Genomic DNA, 18,648 nt, shown 5'->3' with positions numbered 1-18,648 from the left:
ATTCCTGTACGCCGCTCTCCTTTTTACAGCCCAGCCTGCCCTGCCCTGGCTGGATTGGAGGACAGCCTTAGAAGAGTCTAGGGAAGACCAAGGAAAGTTCCCCGGGTGACTCAGGTCTTGGGAAAAGCATGCTTTTTGCATGATAGCAAAAACCCAGCCTACACTCCAGCATGCACCAGGCCCTGGTCTGGACTGCTGCAGGAGTGCCATTGCTCGCAGCGCCTCATTATACTGGCTGAACCTGTGACCAGTTCATCTGGTATTGATTGCATTGTGCCAGCAAATAACCTTGTGGGGAAAGGGAATGAACGAGGACTCCACCCTGGAAGATCACACCCCCAACAAGAGTTTTACAGTGTCTACCAAGGCAGGCCTCATGGCACACCTGTAATCCTAAGGCTGAGGGGAAGATTGTGAGTTTGAGACCAGCCTGGGCTACTATCTCCACAGTGGAGTTGTGTGGGTGTGGGGAGGTGACAACAGCTTTGTCTTCCACAAAGGACCCAGGAGGTCAATCTGTGTACACTAGATCGGAAAGATCGCTGAGATACAACACTGTGGAGAAAAAAATACCAAAAGCAATAGCATCCATTAGTGTTCATGTTTAGAGTAGGCAAGGAGGAGCCCCGTGTGGTGATGCTCTTAGTCCCTTTGCTCCGGAAGTAAAGGCAGGCTGGTCTTAAGTCCAGGTCAGCCCAGGCTACAGTACACAGTGAGGCCTTGAAACACACACAACCCACAGGCATTCATGCTCTCACACACAAACACACAGAAATGGGGAAGAAGGGCATGACAATGCTTCTGGAAAGGCCTAGCAATCCCTTCAGAACTGAATGTACATGTCCTTTACCCAATTCGTATATACACGGAAAATGGGAGAGTCCCAACAGCCATGAGCAGTCTCATGAGTAAGTAGGTGGTGGGTGGGATGGCCCAGCCATTCACTGCTCTGGGTGAAAAGAGCCAACTCACAAAGGACAGGAACCCTTCCAGCACTCGTGTGAGCCAGAAACAGCTGTTGTACAAGACTGTCTCCAAGACAAACCACCTCCACCTTTAGGAGCTGGCTGGGCCTGCTGATCTTCACAGAGGGGCTTGCTGACTGTTGACCTTCCCTCTTCCAAGGTGGAGGCCAGAGAAGCTCATGGGACCCTCCCCTGAGCACTCAGCCACCCCTCCCAAGTTGTATGTAATCTTGCCCTAATTCTACCAAAGTGGCCTCGGGGTGTCTGAGGGGGGCTTGAGGAGATAGGTGAGAAAGTATTAGGGAAGGGGACGCCATCTATACAGCCACAGCAGAGCCATCATCCCAGCTGGGTGCCCATTTCCAGTGCAGCTGCTTTCCCCACGCTCCTTCCTCTAACCCCCACCCTTTGTTCTGTCAGACCAGTAGGTTCAGCCGTCTTTGACAGACTTTAGTTTGTTGCTGGGACCCTAGCAGGAAGTGGGTTTATTCTCCTCCAAGGAGTTAGGTAGATTTCCTTTGCCATAGGTCACAGTGACCCACTTATGACTTAGGGATTTTCCTTTGTGGATATAAGAGTTAAAAGAGCATACAAGCAAATCTGGAACTCTAGGCAAGGCTAGGCATTCCTACATCACTTGGGACGAGGGAACAAAATATAGAGGTGCTGGACCTGGAATAGACAGCACCTTCCTTCCGTAAGGCCTGCCATCTCCAGCTCACTAGGAAATAAGCGGTCAGTGTCAGACGTGGCTTGCACAGAGGGAACACTAGATGAAACACGCCAACATTGCATGCCCCTTTGATTCATTCCAAATTCTGCATCATGTTCAGAATTATCTATTATAAAAAACGTATCTTACCAGGGGTGGTGGCACACACTTTGACCCCAGCACTAGAGAGGCAGAAGCAGAGGGATCTCTGTGAGTTCGGGGCCATCCTGGTCTATTTGGAGAGTTCCAGGTCAGCCAAGCCTACATGGGGCGGGGCGGGGTGGGGTGGGGTGGGAGGGAAAAGTTTGGGATGGGGGGTGGGGGTGGGGAGAGTCTCATTTTTAGACACTGAAAAAATAAAGCCAAGCTCCCTGCTCCTCCCGGAACTGCTTCTTCCACAGCATCCTCCAACCCACAGCTGCGCATGTGGCCACACGGAGGCGCTGCGGGCCACGCCACTCTGGGCTCCCTGAGCATTTGCAAGGGTCTGGGCGGCACCTCCCGCCCGCGTCCCCATTAATCACGCTTGCTGACGGCGCCGACCCGCACGCGGGCGGCGTGACGGCGCCGGTGACGGCGGGTGACGGAGCGGGCAATCGGCGGGCGCGCATCGGCCCATCTTATCGCGCCGGCCCAGCCTTCGCCCGCCGCCCGCCGCCCATTGATCGCGCGGGCCGGGGCTGGGGGTCAGCGCGGACGCTCGGCCTGACAGCCACATCCATCCCGCTGACGGCCGCACGCGCGATCCGCCCGGCCATTAATCACCGCGCGGCGCCGACTGACGGGGAGGGCGACAGGGCCAGCGGGCCTGCCAAGCCCTGCCAGCCCGGGCCTCCCACTGCCGGGCCCTGCCGCAGGTCACCCGCATCCCCAGGTTCCTTGCATCCTGGGATGGGAGGACAGTGTGTACCTTTCAGGGTCCCAAGTGAAAGCTGGCTTGTCTGGTTGAGACTAAGCTATACCTACTATTTATTCCTTCCTAGGGGCTGGTGGGGGCCGTTTCTGGAAGCTGGCGCACAGCCAGACTGCATCCAAATACGGAGGGCTGGACCTTGGGCCTGTTTCATAAACTCTGACCTTCTCTAGCAACAAGAGCCAGGAACTGGCCATTTTTCTCTGAACCCTGGTCACATAATGTCTGCGGCCTCAGCGAGCCTCACACCCCGACTTAGCTGCGCAGCTAATCACTCAAAGGCCCGGCCTTTTTAGAATTGGCCAGCTGCCCAATCAGGGCTGGCCCAGGGTCAGGGAGAGGTCCACAGGGTGTGCGTCCCACCTCGCCCTCTGCCTGCAACTCCATCTTCTTAGCTATGGCTTGTTGACCAACCACTTTTTGCTGATGCAAGCTCTGTTCCTTCTTAAAACCCAAGTATTTTCTGAATCAAGCCAGGGTTGAGGGCAACCTGGAGGTGAGGTGTCTGCGAAGCAGAGGCAACGGATTTGCTGGGAAGCCGCTTGAGAGCCTGCATCGTGCCTAGAATGTGAGACAGAGGCTTCCACTCAGCCACCAAGTATAGCTCAAGGAGAGGCTTCCCCGGAGCCTGGCCCAGCGCTGGGAACAGTGGTCACCTCCTGTGACCAGCCCCCATCCCGCCTGACTTTAATATTACAACAATTTTTCAAGCTGGAGCTGAACTAGTGGGAAAAATGGGGCTGCTGTAATTGTTGTTAGATTGTGTGTCAGCCTGATAAGATGTAACAAATACTTCCTCCCCACCAGGGCCCGCTACCCGCCTGGGAATGGATGGAGAAACTTCTCATAGTCTGCGAGGGATGGGCCATAAAAACTTCGCCTGTAAGATTAATGTAATAATCACAGGCCTTGCTGGGGAAAAGGGAGGAAAATTAAAATAACCAAACCTTGCTACCTGGCCAGACCATCTCCCTTCCATCAGAGCACTGTTTCCCCCTCCCCAGGCACTGTCACAGCCCAGATGAGGGAGGAGTGGCAGGATCCGGGGAGGGCTGCACATGACTGCTGTGACAGCTTCTCTCCTGATCAGGCCCAGTGAAGGGTTAGGCCTGAGCAGAGTCACATCACCCTCCTCAGTCTATCCCGAAGCCTCACCTGCTCAAGGCTGGTTCCTCAACTGGGCAGAGAAATTCCACACACAGTTCCCAACTCAGGCTCTACCCAGTCTGATCTCAAATCTGGCTTCTGTTTCCAGCTTGCTGGGAAGGCTAACAGCCTAAAGGCCATGTCCTCATGGGTCTGGTAGGCTTAATTAAACACCAACATTAACCACTCACAGCGGTGCACACCTGTAGTGCCAGCACTCAGGGAGGCAGGCAGATATCTCGTGCGAGGCCAGCCTGATCTTCAAAGAGAGTACATGACAGCCAAGGCTACACAGAGAAACCCTGTCTCAAACAAACCAACCCACACCCATCTCCTAAGGTCTTTGCTCTGAGGACAAAGTGATGTCACACGAGAATGTTGGCTTATAATCCCAGAAGTTAGGAGGCAGAAGCAGGAGGATTTCCAGAACTGAAAGCCAGCCTGTTTGCATAGGAAGACTGTCTCAAGACAAGGTACCCAATGTACATACTAACCACCTACAAGGCCACAGTGATGGTTTACTGAACAAGTAAGCAGCAGGAGGCGGTCCCTCATGCAGACCTTCCAACCACGGGTAAACCTGCAGCTCTGGAAGAGGCACAGCTTCTAAACATGAAGTGCAGTTAGCACAGAGCGACTTCACTCAGAAGAGCCCACCACAAAACATGGAGTATGAGCAAAGGCCCAGGCACGACAGCCTTGGCCAGGTAGGTGCTGAGGGTCACAGGAGAGGTGTCCGACTGAAAATACCTGCCAAGATGCGCCATAGACTTGTGTTGGCTCTGAGACCTACACCCCAGGCTAATCACAAGAAAAACACTCAACAGACCCACCAAGGGCATGGGTCAGAATGCTCACCGGTCACCCCTGTAACTGTCCAGGTCACCAGGACTCAGGGATGTCTGGGTAGCTCACAGCCAAGAGCCTGACAGGAAGAGGAGGGGTACCACCCCAACACTGCTCTCAACACTCAGAAAAATGTGCTGCCCAACCAGAGAATGATGTGGGGCGTAAGCGTAATTCTTTCTGCCCTTCCTGTGTGCCGTGCATGAACAGCCTCGCTGTGTGCTGGAGACAGAAGCAAGAACCTCCCACGGTTAACTCCAACTCCGGGGGCTCTGACGCCATCTCCTGGCTTCAACCGGCACCTGCAAGTTTGTGCACACACACACACAGACAAATGATGTAAGTTAAACATATACATATATAAACCTAAAAAACAGAGGTATCCTCAAAATAACCCATTCAGTTTTATTAGAAAACAAGCCAGGTGGGAAAGAGTTCCTTCCAAGCAACCATGGAGGTTTGATAATTCACAAAAAAAAATGTTTTCGCACAGAGCCAGCAACACTGCAAAGCATGCTTGAGGCAAGGCCCTGTCCACGGTGTGGGGTCTGTCCTCTGGGTGCACCTCCAAACCCAACATTACTTCATGTACTTGTCCTGCTGGTCAGCCAGAATCTTGGCAGAGGACTTGGCGTCATAGAAGAGTTCGCTGATCTCTTCCACGTGCTCCTTCTCAATGCTGTCCTTCCCGTTGATCTTTGCCAGCAGGTTGGCCGGGGTCAGCAGCTGCACCGAATACCTACAGCAGACAGCAGACAGTGAACATGGGGCCGCTGGAAGGACCCCAGGTCAGCAGGCAGCATGGACACTGCTTGCAGGGCTACAGTGAGCCCACGGCAAGAACAGCAAAGGAGAGCTTCCACGGCCACCACCGCTGAGACAGGGGCCGCCACCGCTGAGACAGGGGCCGCCAAAGGACAGATGGCATAAATGCTCTTCTCACACGTGCAAAGGGGCAAGTCTGCTTCTGCTGAAAGACTAACACTTCAGTGCACACTCGTCCTGGCAGGGTGGACAGTGCCAACTAAAATGGGGACTTTAACATGCAAGGAACTCAGCACAGGCAGCCACAAGCTCATGCTGCTCCAAGGAATTCGACCACCGAAAGTTCAGTCAAACAGCTGACTAGTCTCCCTTTACTTCAGGAACAGGAGCAACAGATTCAAGGGATACAGCAGGGCTCAGGGTCTGAAGAACTATTTCCTCCAGTCCCTGCCTTTGAGCCCTGGCAGAACAGCCTGGGGAATACTGCATATGCACTGATTCCTTGGGCTGCTGCCACCAGATGCCTGGAGTACACCCAGGGGGAGGGTGGTGGGGGCAGGCTCTCCCTTCTCTGCTGGGAAATGGGAAGAGAGTGGTGTGAGCTCCTGTGTGGGGCTTGCTGGAGACTGGGTTCTTTGGCACTCTGCCCTCAATGCTGGAGAAGGCCCTTGCCACAGGAGAAGGGCTCCAGCAGGCTGCCGTCTGCCTTACCTCAGTGTGGTCTTGGTGCCAATCTCCCCAAGGTGGTTCAGTGCCTCCTCACTGATGTTGATGCCCTCCGTCTGGGCTCGGATCTTAATGATCTTTGGAGAAAGAGAGAACATGGTCTCAACTGTGTTCAGTGTCTGATCTACTGATGGCCACCAGCACAGCTGGTCTGCACCTCTGGAGAAAACATGCCCCAAGCACAGTCCACCTGAGTGATGTCACAGCCAGGGGCTAGGATCATTTGACTCAAGGGTACCCTGATCCCTTGGGCATCTCACAGCTGCCACTGGCCCTCTCTTCCATAGAGAACTAGAGCCACTCCTAGCCTTGCCTGGGGTCCTCAAGCTCCAACCTCCCCTGGCAGTTTGGGCACCATTACCTATAAACATCAAGCAAGAAAAGGCATTTTTTGTTTGCTTGATAAATACGATGGTTAAATAAATCAAAAAAGTTACTTTTAAAGATTTACCAGCCCTCCCAACATCGCTGAGATATCTAATCTATCAAGAGTCTAATGCTGGCTGCACTGAGCATCCTGGTGAGGCTGGAGGGGCGGCCAGCAGGCGGTGAGACGCTGCAGCAGTGGCACAGGGTCCCACGGGCGCAGCAGCACTGAGTGATAAGGGCCAGCGGGATAATGATGTTGTGTGTTGCGAGGCTGAGATAACTCGAGGACTTCGAGCCTCATATAATACAGGAATTTTTCACTCTGGCAGCTTCGTAAACAAGATATCAAGAAGCCGTTGTTTAAATTAAAGCCGTAAAAACAACCAGAGTAGAGGCACAAGGGCTGGAAGACACTGAGTCCCAGCACCAGGCTCCAGAGAGGGAAAAGGAGAGTGGAGGCTTGAGCCAGTTGAGTCTGACAACTCAGATACTGCCAGAGATCAGCGGTCAGCAGCTGCCTATGGACAGGAATCATCCTGTCCCTGGGAGCAGCCTGGAGCTAAGGCCAGCAGGCCACCACACATTCCTGAGAGGTGGCCACGCCACAGGCCACCACTGCTGCTGCTGCCTTTATCCAGACAGGCTGCAAGAGCAGAATTGGGAGAAACCTCTTTTTTTTTTTTTTTTTTTTAAGATTTATACGTATATAATGTTCTGTCTGCATGTACACATACCCGTCAGAAGAGGGCACCAGATCTCATTATAGATGGTTATGAGCCACCATGTGATTGCTGGGAATTGAACTTAGGACCTCTGAAAGAGCAGCCAGTGCTCTTCACCTCCAAGCCATCTCTCCAGCGCAGGAGGAACCTCTTAACTGGTACAAACACTACAGAGGCCACAAACTCATTTGCTATGTTCCTCAGTGGTCAGAATCTGAGCTTCCACACAGGCTCAGCCAAGAGGGCTAACAGCAGAGGGGCCTATGGCAGTCACCAGATAGGTACAGGGCTATAGAAAGAAAGCGGAAAGGATGCTCCATGCTCCAACAGCTTTAAGACTCAAGAACTCCTGGCCAACAGCTGGACAAGGAAGACCTCAGGTCCCCAGCAAAAATGACTGCTAGGGAGTCTTCTGGAACTCCGAGGGGCTTGGGAGGCAGAGCATGTTCTCAGCATGCAGAGGGTCCTAGGTTACATCCCCAGTGCTGCCAACTCCAGAGACACACAAACACTCAAGGCCAGGGCCTGGCTCAGGGAAGGGCCAGGCCAACATCACTCTGCTGTGCTTGAACTGTGGCTTGGCATCCTTCCATGCCAGGGATATCTGCTCTTACTCTCTCTAGAATAGGCCAGAGCAATCATGGGAGTGCTTACCTCAGCTGCTTGAAAACAGGCAGCTCATGAATGAGATCTTTAATCATTTAATAACCTGCAGGAATGTTTATGAGGTATTGGCACTAGTGGCACCTACAAACATTTTAAGTTGAGCTTTTCTGCGTAAAAGCTGCCCTGGCTCCACAAAAAAACCGAGGAGTCCCTGAAGCCACCCAGGCCAAAGCACTAGAAGCCTGGAAAGTGGCCTGAGTGGGCCGGTCAGTCACAGCACCAGTATGAGGGTAGGCAGAGCACTCCAGGGCAGCTTTGCCTGACGCTCCAAGGTGAGCTCTTCTGGACAGGGCCCTAGCTCCATCACTTAGTTTTGAGCTGCAAACGCTACTTATCATAAAGCTATTGTCAAAGACCCGAGAGGCTGACTATGAAGCAGCTGAGGATAACGATGCCCTTTTACTGTCACTAGCTCACAGAAGTCAGGTGATATTCTGCAAAGTAGAAAGTCTCTTTTGCTACCATCTCAATGGAATCTGAGTGACAATGTCCCCAAACTAAAGGTAGGTCTCTCAATTACCAGAGATGGTGCTATTCTAGTTTTCTCCTGTTGTTGATAAAACCTGACCAAACCTTGGGAGAGGAAAGGTTATTTTTATCTCAAAGGTTATTTTTATCCCATCATCCAGGGAAAGCCAGGGCAGACACTCAAGTGGAAACCTGGAGGCAGGGACTGCAGAGAGATTCGGGGTAATCCTGGTGGCTCCCAGGCTCATGCTCGGTTACTTTCTTAAACAGCCCAGGTCCACATAGGGATGCCTAGGAATGGCACTGCCCACAGTGGGCTGGGCCAGCCTACATCAACTAGTAATCAAGAAAGTGCCTCACAGAGATGCCCATAGGCCACTTTGATGAAGACTATTTTCCAACTGAGGTTCTCTCTTCCCCAGGTGTCACATGGACAACCAAGATCAGCTACTAAGGTGCCTGGCTGCTTAGCAAAGGGAAGCCACAGAGGAGGGAGTGTCACTTCTTGGCAGGACTCAAGCTTTGAGCTCAACAGCAAGTGCTTCCTGGTCTATAGGGTGGTTTTGCTTCTGCTCCTGCTCATTGGCCATCCTGGCACTGGTCCGGGAAATAATGGACGATCTCAAGACATGGGGTCAGGGGGAGGAAGTTAGGACACTGGGATGTGCCTCTGAAGGAGGTAAAAGAACACCAAGCCTTTTCTGTCTTTCTTTGCTTCCAGGCCATCATGAGGTAAGTAAGCATCCTCCTCTGCTATATGTCCCCTCCATGATATACTATACAGCTATAGGCTTAAAGAACAGGGTCAAATGACAAACTAAAGCCACTGAAACCATGTCCAAAATAAGCCTAACTACATTATCCTCACCTAACTTAATTATCTCAGGTATTGTCACAGTAACTGAAAGAAACTAACACAAGGGCCATGGAGATGATCCTTGTCCTAAAGAAGGTGCACGAGTGGCACCATGAACTCTAAGAGCTGGTCTCGACCATGCCAGATTTGCTGGTGTCTTACCATGAACCCCCGAGTACCATCCTAAGAGCATACAGTGTTCAGGGTGCGCCCAGAAGAGAAGAGCCTCACCCACTTTAAGACTCAGGTATTCTGCCCTGCCTCAGCCACCAAGCAGCATATAACCTGAGACAACTGTTTAAGCTAAGCTCACTGTTCTCATCTGTCTAGGTCTCCGTCTGTCTGTCTGTCTGTCTGTTTAAAAGTCTAGCCTAGCCTCTGACTTCCTACGTGGCTGAGGAGGATCCTCCCACCTACATTTCTCAAGTGCTGGGAAAGTACAGCGAGTTTCACTGAGCCCAGTTTAAGTAGTGCTGGGGACCAAAGCCGTGCATGCAGGACAATCAGTCTGCAACAAGCTACAGCCTAGAATGGCTGTGTTTGCTTGTCTGTCTCCTTTTGGGACTGGATCTTACCATGCCTGAAACTTGTGGTCCTCCCGCCTCTGCCTCCTGAGTGCTGGGCTGCAGGTGCTCACTGCCACATCTGGCAGCTACATCACACTTACATGCCCCTTCCTCCAGGCTGATGGCATCCTTTAGGCTGATGGCTTACATTCAGTCCATGTTTTCTTGCCCCCTTCCCCACCCTTCCCTCAAGCTCATCAGGAGTTATATGGGCCCGACCCACAGGGAACATAGGCTCTAACTCATCCAAGAATGTCCACTCACAATGGCCCATCTTTCAGAGCCTCAATTGTGAGCAAAAGCCAGGCCTAGGCTAGCCAAGTGATCACAGGTGGGTAGAAAGAGGAGAAGGAAGAAGGGGGTGGGGGGGCTCCAGGGCTTACCTGTTTCATCTCCTGCGGAGTATACAGCATGGTCCTAATGATCATCACCCGGTCTAGCAGGTCCAATGGGATGCCATGTGGAGAGGTGATGTCCTCAGTGCCCCTGCGAGGGACAAAATCACTCCCATCACCCAAGGTCCTCTTAGATCCTAGCCAACAAGACACTTGGGTGGAGGCACTCACAGCACAGGTGGGCAGGCAGCATCCCTGAGCATCAGGGCCAGGGGACCCAGGACAACAGCTTCATCATCCCAGAAATGCAAAGTTTGAGAAGAAACACACCAAAACCCAAATCAAATAAACCCATCTACTTGCCAAATCTTCGATGAGTGTTTTATAATTCTACACCAATGTGTGCATTTTTCCGTTCTGTCTGTTGCTTCAGTCTTAATAACCATGCTTAATTTTTAGTTGACAGCACATATTCATGAATTATCTCCTCTGAAACTATCACCGTGCTTGAACAGCCTAGGGATCTGGTGAGCAGATTGACTATGCTAGCCTGCACAGCTACATGAGTGACCTGGTCTCAACACCACAGCCGGCACCAAGCATTTCAATTCCTAAATATTTGCTGCTTTCATGATGTAGACAAGGAGAAAAGGGAACACCTTGATTGAGTTGCATTTCCTTGGTTACTAATGAGGGACAAATGTTTTCTCTTACAGTCACTCTTTTCTTCCTGAGAATTGTCCAATTATATCCTTTGTTGTTCTCTTCAACCCTTAGCCAAGCCCTAGTCAATAGCCAGGAGAGGAAGCCTGCCAACCTGCCAGGCCTGTGCCAGCCGCCTGATGGGACACATGCTAGGCAGACACTGGTGCCTTATAGCCAGCCCAGCCGCAGCAACAAAAGCTTAGTAACTGTGGGTCTCTGCATCAGGCCATCCTAACACAGGTGGCCATCAGCCTCCCTAACAGCCTGAGCCTAGTCACAACTGCAAAATATAACATAACTTATTAAAATAACAAAGAGCAAGGCATGCCATTTCAATTTAATTTTTAATATAAAAATATTTGGTTTCAGGGCTGGTGACATGGTTCAGCAGGCAGAGGGGCTTACCAAGCCTAATGGTCTGAGTTCAATTCCCAGAACTCACATGGTGCAAAGAGAGAACCTCCACATGTGCAGGGCTAAGGGAGTGTGAGCATGGGCACACAAAGAAAGAAGAAAAAAGATGCAAGCAAGCAAGAAAAAAAATTGAAATTATTTCCATACAGTTAATTATCAATATATATTTATTACAAAAATAAATGAAAGTAAAATGGATGGCAGGATAAACTTGAAACACACTAAGCAAACAAGCTAGGCACCCAAGGGCGATGGCTGACAGCCTCCATGCCAGGAAACAAAGCGGCCATATCCACAGAAGGAAGCCAGCCGCTACTGCGGTCCACGCCGAGAAGGCAGGCTGGATGCTGAAGGCCTCGAGGAGTCCTTTGAGGTGAGCAAAGGTTCTGGGGACGGAGGGGGACGGGGCTGGAGGACAGCTCAGTGGCTAAGGCCAGCGGCTGCTCTTGCAGAGGATCTGCTGTTTGGATGCCAGCACCCACACGGTGGCTTACAACTCTAACTCCAGATCCAGGCCCTCTTCTGGCCTCCACAGGCTCCCACATGCATGTGGTGCACAGACGCACATACATGCAGGCAAGACATTTACACACAAAAGATAAAAACAAATCAATCTTTTAAAAAGTTTTGGAAATAAAGATAGTGGTGACGTTTCTGTCACACATGTCAATGACTTATACAGTTAAACATGGTTAAAACTGTAAACTTTAGGACTGGGTGTGCTCAGAACAATGCTTGCTTAGCAAGCATGGCACCCCAGGTTTAATTCCCAGTACTACATGAGACTGGCTGTGGTGTAGATGCCTGTATTACTACCATGCCTTAGGAGGCTCAGGAGTTCAAAGCTATCATCAGCTATACAAGGAAACTGAGAGAAGCAACACTTTTTTTTATAAGAAGGAAGAACTGTAAAATATGAAGTTTTATCAGGACTCAAATCGCAATACTTAGAATAGCTACCATCTTGTCAAAACAAAACAAAACAAAAACAAAAAACAAAAAACCCACTTGAAAAAACGATGTTTAAATTTGTTCCTGAATTCCCTTTCAGTTTTTTGGGGGTCAAGGTTGGGAGGGCGAAAATTCTGAGAACATCTTAAAATCTAAAGTCTGCTATGTTGAAATAGTCCAAAACCAAAAATATTCAAAATCCCACAGCCTCAATAAGGAATCAGCTTTAGTTTGGACGTGATTAAAAACACAAATGCAGTGGGAAAAGGTGTGTGAGAAATGAGGCTCTCCTCCCCAGCCCAAAGAACAGAACTTACACAGTGTGGTGGCAACTTTCTTATAACTGAGTTCATAAAGCTAAAACGTAACCAAAAGAGCACTCAGAAGCTACTAAGGACTGCCAAGCACTAGTTAGTCGTCCAAGCTATGACTCTGAAGCATAAAGATTCTCCGAGAAAACACATTCATGGGAGCAGTTCTCGGAATCCCATCTGAGACAAGAAAGGAGCAGGGCCTCTGCTCAGCAGCAGCTGCAAGGGGAAGGAGCACTGAACTGGGAGCGGAGCAGAAACACATCTTATCACAAACGTATTAAAAAATGTATTTCGGTTAATACTGCGCTTCCAGGTAGACATTCTGGGGTGGAGCCCACAGGCCCAACGCTACTTGAGCTCAGATGCAGGGCCTCTGCAGGAGTAACACACTGGGCCTCTAGAAACACAGCTTAACCTTGAGCGGATAACCACACTTTTTAACACTCCTCCACCTGAGACTCCGGGCTCAGCACCACGTCATTGCTGGCTTCTGTCAGAGGCTTCCCTATGCACTGTGCACTGATACCCACAGCATTGAGTCATGAAAATAAAAATGTCTCCAGATACGGACAGATGTTCATAGGTAGAATGGGACCTGACTGAGGATGACTGCCTACTGCTACTCTCTGCAATCCATGACAGGGACACAGGTGACACGCTTTTCTGACGACTGAAAATGTGGTAAACAGAAGAGCAACTTCCTGACCTACACTTGACTTTGGACCAGAGGACACAATGAGACACAAGGACAGCCATGTGATTTGCTGCCAATGCAACCTGATAAGAACGGTCATGTGGGGCTGGGAGAGAGGCTCAGCAACTAAGACCTTACTGCTCTTCCAGAGGAACCGGCTGTAGTTCCCAGCACCACATTAGTTTCTCAGCATCTCAACATCAACCACCCAACATCTTCTGACCTCCAAAGTACCTGCACACACATACACAGTCCACACAAGAGCATGCACACTTACACAATAAATAACAAATGGTTCTATGACAGCTGGACATCTCTATCTATGTCTGTGATCAACCCTTCTTTGAGCATGCACAAAATAAACCCCAAAATATTTATGAACCAAGAGCTGAACTGTAAACTCTTGGGAGAAAACAAAGGCAAGTGTCAGCGGTCTCAGGTTAAACAGTGTTTCTATGTAAGAGCAAAGCACAAAGACAGGCTGTGGACTGGATAATCTGGAATTTGGTACTGAGGGCAGGGTCATGAAAACCAAGGCCTTGCACATACAAGCTAAGTACTCTACTTACTGAGCTCAACTCCTACCCTAAAAATTACAATTTTGAGTAAAAATTTAAAACCTGTGTCAAAAGACTGTCAAATAATTGATAAGAGTACCCAGGGAATGATGGAAAACACTCAGGTACATTAATATAATGTTTAAACATTATGGATGTATACAATAAATGCCCTTCATCCAAAGACAGAAAGAATGTTTACCACTCAAGGGTAAAGACAAACAACCTAAACGAAAACCCAGCACATCTGTAATCCTAAAACTTGGGAAGCAGGAAGATCAGAAGGTCAAGGTCCTCTCTGGCTACACAGCATAAGTTGAGATACACAAGACTCTGTTGCAAAAAGCAAACAAACTAATAGGCACAGGGCATAAGCAAACATTTTCCCAAAGATTTATAAGTGACTAGAAAAACACAAAATGTTCAAGCTCCCACCACCCAACAGGAACCACAGATCAAACCAGTGTGCTGCATGCACCGCCCACTGGGGAGTGCTGGAAGAACGGGGACATGGAACTATGCCCACTGCTGGTGGGGCATAAAGGGGTGGTGATTTGGGAACAGTCATCACTGTTGAAAGGCTGAGCAGCTACTACGTAGTCCAGCACCTCAACTCCCAGAGACACACCCCAAAGAAGTCTCAACTACATTCATACGAGATGTGCCACACAGGTGTTCACAGCAGCATTACGGATCATAGCTCAAAGACCGGCTGCCCCTGCTAAGGACGGGCAGGTGACATGTGCCACCAAATGGTCCACACTGTGGAATACAGGTCTACCATGAAGTGTAAAAAGCAACACAGATGAACCTTGAGAACCTAGAGGCTGGGTTGTATGGGCCATTTATATAAAAAGGCACATCTATGGAGACAGTGAATATACTAGAATAACTGAGTGCTTCCATCGTGCATCAGCTACATGTCTATCAGTACAGTGCTTTAAGCACCATTCTGGACATCTGTCACACGTCACACTGAAGGGAGACTACTGGTCCTGACACTTTGGTACAACAAGGTAAATAACCTTTAAGATTTCCTACTGACCTTCCTTAACCCACGGAGACAAGGATCCACAGTAAATGGAACCTCCCACAGGCAGAACTGGTCAGTGCTAGTCACTCTCATCTAATAGCTGAAGTTCTTGGACCCCACGGGAAAGGATTCCCCAGGACAGCAAAGCAGTGAGCTCATTCTCCGCCAGCATTCCCAGGTAGACAGCTTCCCTTATGTACAGGCCATGTCCTAGAGAACCTATGACAAGGCCACATGACCTGCTATGCTCCCACAGGTCACTGAGACTCGGCCATGCATATGACGGTCAGGCAGGGACCAGCACTCCAAGCCCACACAGCCGGGAGACTCTGCATTCAACATCTAATCTGTATAATTTCCAAGGAAGACGCTGACCATCTACCAGTGGGAGATAACCTCATCTGCCTTCGGGCGGCAGGTGTCCTGACATCACTTTGTCGGTGGCTTATACAGAGAGCTCTGGAAAGCTGACAAGGAGAAAGCCCTCAACAATGTGACTTCCTTTTGGAGCTTGGGTGTCGGATATAATGCTATGGCACAAGAGCTGGACAGCTTCTCCAGGGAGAAGGCTGTGCACAGCTTGTCACGGGCTGCTCACACTGTGCAGATATTCCCAAAATTCTGTCTCTTAGCATCCTAGCCAAACTTGCTGAAAGCATGCACTCTGGAGCCCAGTCTTCACCCAAACCCAAGCCACATGCTGAGAGCCCAGGCCCTGCTTGGCTGGGTTAACAGGAGCGGCAGTATGGTACCCCAAGAGCGGGCTCCCACCATCTCCTGTGCATACCATGACAGGGCATCTTCACTAGCACTCAGCACCAAGCCCACTTTTTAAGAGTTCATACTGCTGGCTAGACTTGATTCTCACAAGCAGGCTGAGATCAAGGACTCCTTCCTCCTGAGATATGGTCCTGACAACTGGGGCCAAGTGGTGCCAGACTCTGTTGGCACCCGCTGGGCTATGTTAGCTCTGTTGGCAGAGCTCCCAGCAGGGGGCACCATGTGTCCATGCTGAGCCCAGATGAAGCTGTGCAAAAAAGAGCAAGTCTCCAGCAGAGCCACAGATGCCAGGCTTTCTGGGCGAGGGCCCAGATATAGCCCTCCAGACACTACCCAGGTGGCCCTGATCCTCTCCAGCAGCTGGCCTGGACCTGGCACAGCAGCTTCCTTCAAGATGACAGGACACACCTGTGATAGTGCTCTTATCCAGATAGCATCACAGGGTGCCAGAACAGCACAATGCTACCATTTCCACTTGAACCACAGACATATCCCAACACAACTGAGGGGAGCTGCTGTTGTAAGGCACTAGTGCTTACTCCATGCACATTACTCGCCACACTAGCATGCCCAGGGCCAGCAGCATCAGTGTGGACAATCTTAGTGTAGACTAGGCTTCTCCAGTAAGAGCCAGTTACATTCTGTGTGGCGCATCATTGTGGAGAGGCGAGCCATCAGTCTAGTTCAGTGTGGCTTTTGCCATCCTGAATACTCACGGGTCCCTTTTCCAGTGTTCAGGGGCCACTTCCAGGATCAAAAAAGCCCCAGGGCACTGTCTCTTGGAACCCTGTGGGCCTGAAAAGAAGCCCTCTACATCCCAGCACTGCAGCAACCAGCCCTAAATGTCCCATAGGAAACTTCTAGGGCACTACAACGCATATTAGAACCTGACATGAGCCTCAGACAAAAGCTGGTGCATTCTCTACAGCACAGGCCCAGAGTACTTAGGACAAAATGGAGACTGGAAAGGCCCTCTGCCCCAAATTTGAGGCTGCACTAAAAAAGGGGAGACTGTGTGAACACCCACCACCTTCGACTTAACTGTACCTCTCAAAAGGGTGTGAGGGAGGAGGGCCAGCAAGGTACTACTGAGTCACAGAACGGTCTGGGGTGGTAAGAAGTAGGCCAAGTTATACCATTCAGTTCACTCACCTGAAGTGAAGCTAGCAATACCCACCCCTCAGGAGATTGGAAGTTTGCTAGCACATGACATTTCTTTTCATCAAAGACCAGCTCTATGCAACCATCACTTTGCATACTCCACTGCCCTAAAGACCACTGGGAAGACCCTCCTCATCAGAACAACACTGGGACACAACCTTGCTTCTTTTCCCATGTGACTCATGGTGCTGCAGGTATTCTGAGCCCAAGGAAGAAACTCACTCAGAAGGAAGGTAGGAAGCCTTGGGGCAGGAGGGGGTCCTACCTGATGACACAGTTGCCTCGGTTGGATGCAAAGATGACAATGGGGGCGATGGAGGATTCCAGGGCTCGGTGCAGGTAGGTAAAGCACTCGATGTCCAGCATGTGGACCTCATCCACGAAGAGCACTCCAGGAACCAGTTCTGCAACGCCCTGGTCAATGTATTTGTTCACCACTTTGTTGATCTCCCCGCGCAGTTTATCTACATGTGGGATGGCAGGGTCAGCTCCAGCAAACAGCTCCCAAACAGCTCCCGTTCTTAGCTCTGACTTCCACCCAAAGCCTCCCTTATAACCTTTCCCCAGCTGTGGGGGCCCAGCAGGCCCTGGCCTGACTCCAACTTCAGTTACATCATCTGAAACAGGAAAAAATACACCTAAAGGCCACAAAACTGGCAGATTTTCCTAAAGTTGTTTGGCTAACCCCAAGCAGGTTATGCACAGGAAGACCATCACCTCCTCACACTTCTCACCCTGCTCATCCTCTCAACCTGAAGATCTAGCTCTCACCAGATCTCAGGGACTAGCAGATTTGGGAACCCAGGATGACAGGAGTTTTCATATCCAAATTTTCCTGTTTTATGCTCTGTAAATGACCCAGTCTTGTGCTCTGTATGACAATGCTCAGGTTAATTAGCCTTCAACATGTTAGCTCAGTCCTCTCCAGACTGGAAGATGGTTGCAGGCCCTAGAAGGTGAGGTTACCCAGAGTTCCATGAGCCAGCACAGGTCACAGCCCAGTCTTGACTAGCACCTGTAGATATGGTCACAAAAAGAACCAGAAGCCCTGCTGGAGTTGCTGCTTCTTACCAGCAATCTACCAGTGAGGATTGCTTGAGAATAAAGAGCAAACTCAGGACAAAACATAGTAGCTGCTGCCAGGTGCGCCATACACACCTGTAACCCCAGCACTGGGAAGGCGGAGGAGTTCCAGGCTATCCTGGACTATAAAGTGAAACACAGTCTCATCAGCCACACAAAGCCAAGCAAAAACCCAGACACAGCGGCTTTTGGGATCTGGAAAAACAATCTCAAGCTGCTCCTCTGGCTGAGACCTCCTAGATCACAGAGACTTCAGTGTTTCACTCACATTTTAAGGTAAAAAACTACAGGTCATCAGGGAAAAGACACAAGATGGGAAGAAAAGGGTAGAAAGGCCACACAGGAGCACAGGACAGGGGAAGAAGGTGGTGGCACCACCACCACGGTAACAGAGTTTGCTCCACTTCTCAACCTCCCTAGGACCTCAACGGGACAGGGCCAGAGAGCATACCACCGGCTGTCTAAACAGAACATGGACCACAAGGTTAAGCTGTGATCTTAGAGGAGGGAAGACACCATTCTCACACATACTCTGCTTAGAGCCCCACAGTTTGGCATCCAGGGCCCTGACTCTGCTACAGGCTCTGGGCTGGCAGATCACCAGCTCTTACCTGTGATCTCTGTCTTCTTTGGTTTCATCAACTGACCCATCATAGACAGGATATCTTGCCCACCCTGGGAAAGAGAAGACTCAGTCAGCCATGCTGTCCAAGGAGACTGCCAAAACTTAACTCCTCTGCTTCCTACAGGTTTCCAATACCAACTCGCTTAGAGACATCAACACAAGTCCCCCGGAAAGCTTCAATAAGCTTATTTTTCATGTATGTATGTTTTTTGAGACAGGGTTTCTCGGTGTAGCCCTGACCTGGAACTCACTCTGTAGACAAGGCTGGACTTGGAC

The 18,648-nt window shown here is 50.3% G+C and overlaps 1 protein-coding gene across 1 annotated transcript in view; it reads right to left on the bottom strand.

Moving 5' to 3' along the window:
* Positions 1-4,962: 4,962 nt before the first annotated feature.
* The window catches only part of Ruvbl1 (RuvB like AAA ATPase 1), a 34,606-nt gene continuing 20,920 nt past the window's right edge, over positions 4,963-18,648 (bottom strand). Inside the window, exons 7-11 of the mRNA XM_021659213.1 lie at positions 18,359-18,422; positions 16,930-17,128; positions 10,104-10,206; positions 6,059-6,150; positions 4,963-5,321 (exon numbers count right to left, since the gene is read on the bottom strand). Coding sequence (XP_021514888.1) covers positions 5,162-5,321; positions 6,059-6,150; positions 10,104-10,206; positions 16,930-17,128; positions 18,359-18,422 — 618 coding nt within the window. The 3' untranslated portion in view covers positions 4,963-5,161. The remainder of the gene's footprint in view (positions 5,322-6,058; positions 6,151-10,103; positions 10,207-16,929; positions 17,129-18,358; positions 18,423-18,648) is intronic.

This window comes from Meriones unguiculatus, chromosome 5 (genome assembly GCF_030254825.1).
Source record: "Meriones unguiculatus strain TT.TT164.6M chromosome 5, Bangor_MerUng_6.1, whole genome shotgun sequence".
Taxonomy (NCBI): Eukaryota; Metazoa; Chordata; class Mammalia; order Rodentia; family Muridae; genus Meriones; species Meriones unguiculatus.
Note: the sequence above shows the minus strand (reverse complement) of the source record. Positions and strands in the feature narration are given on the sequence as shown.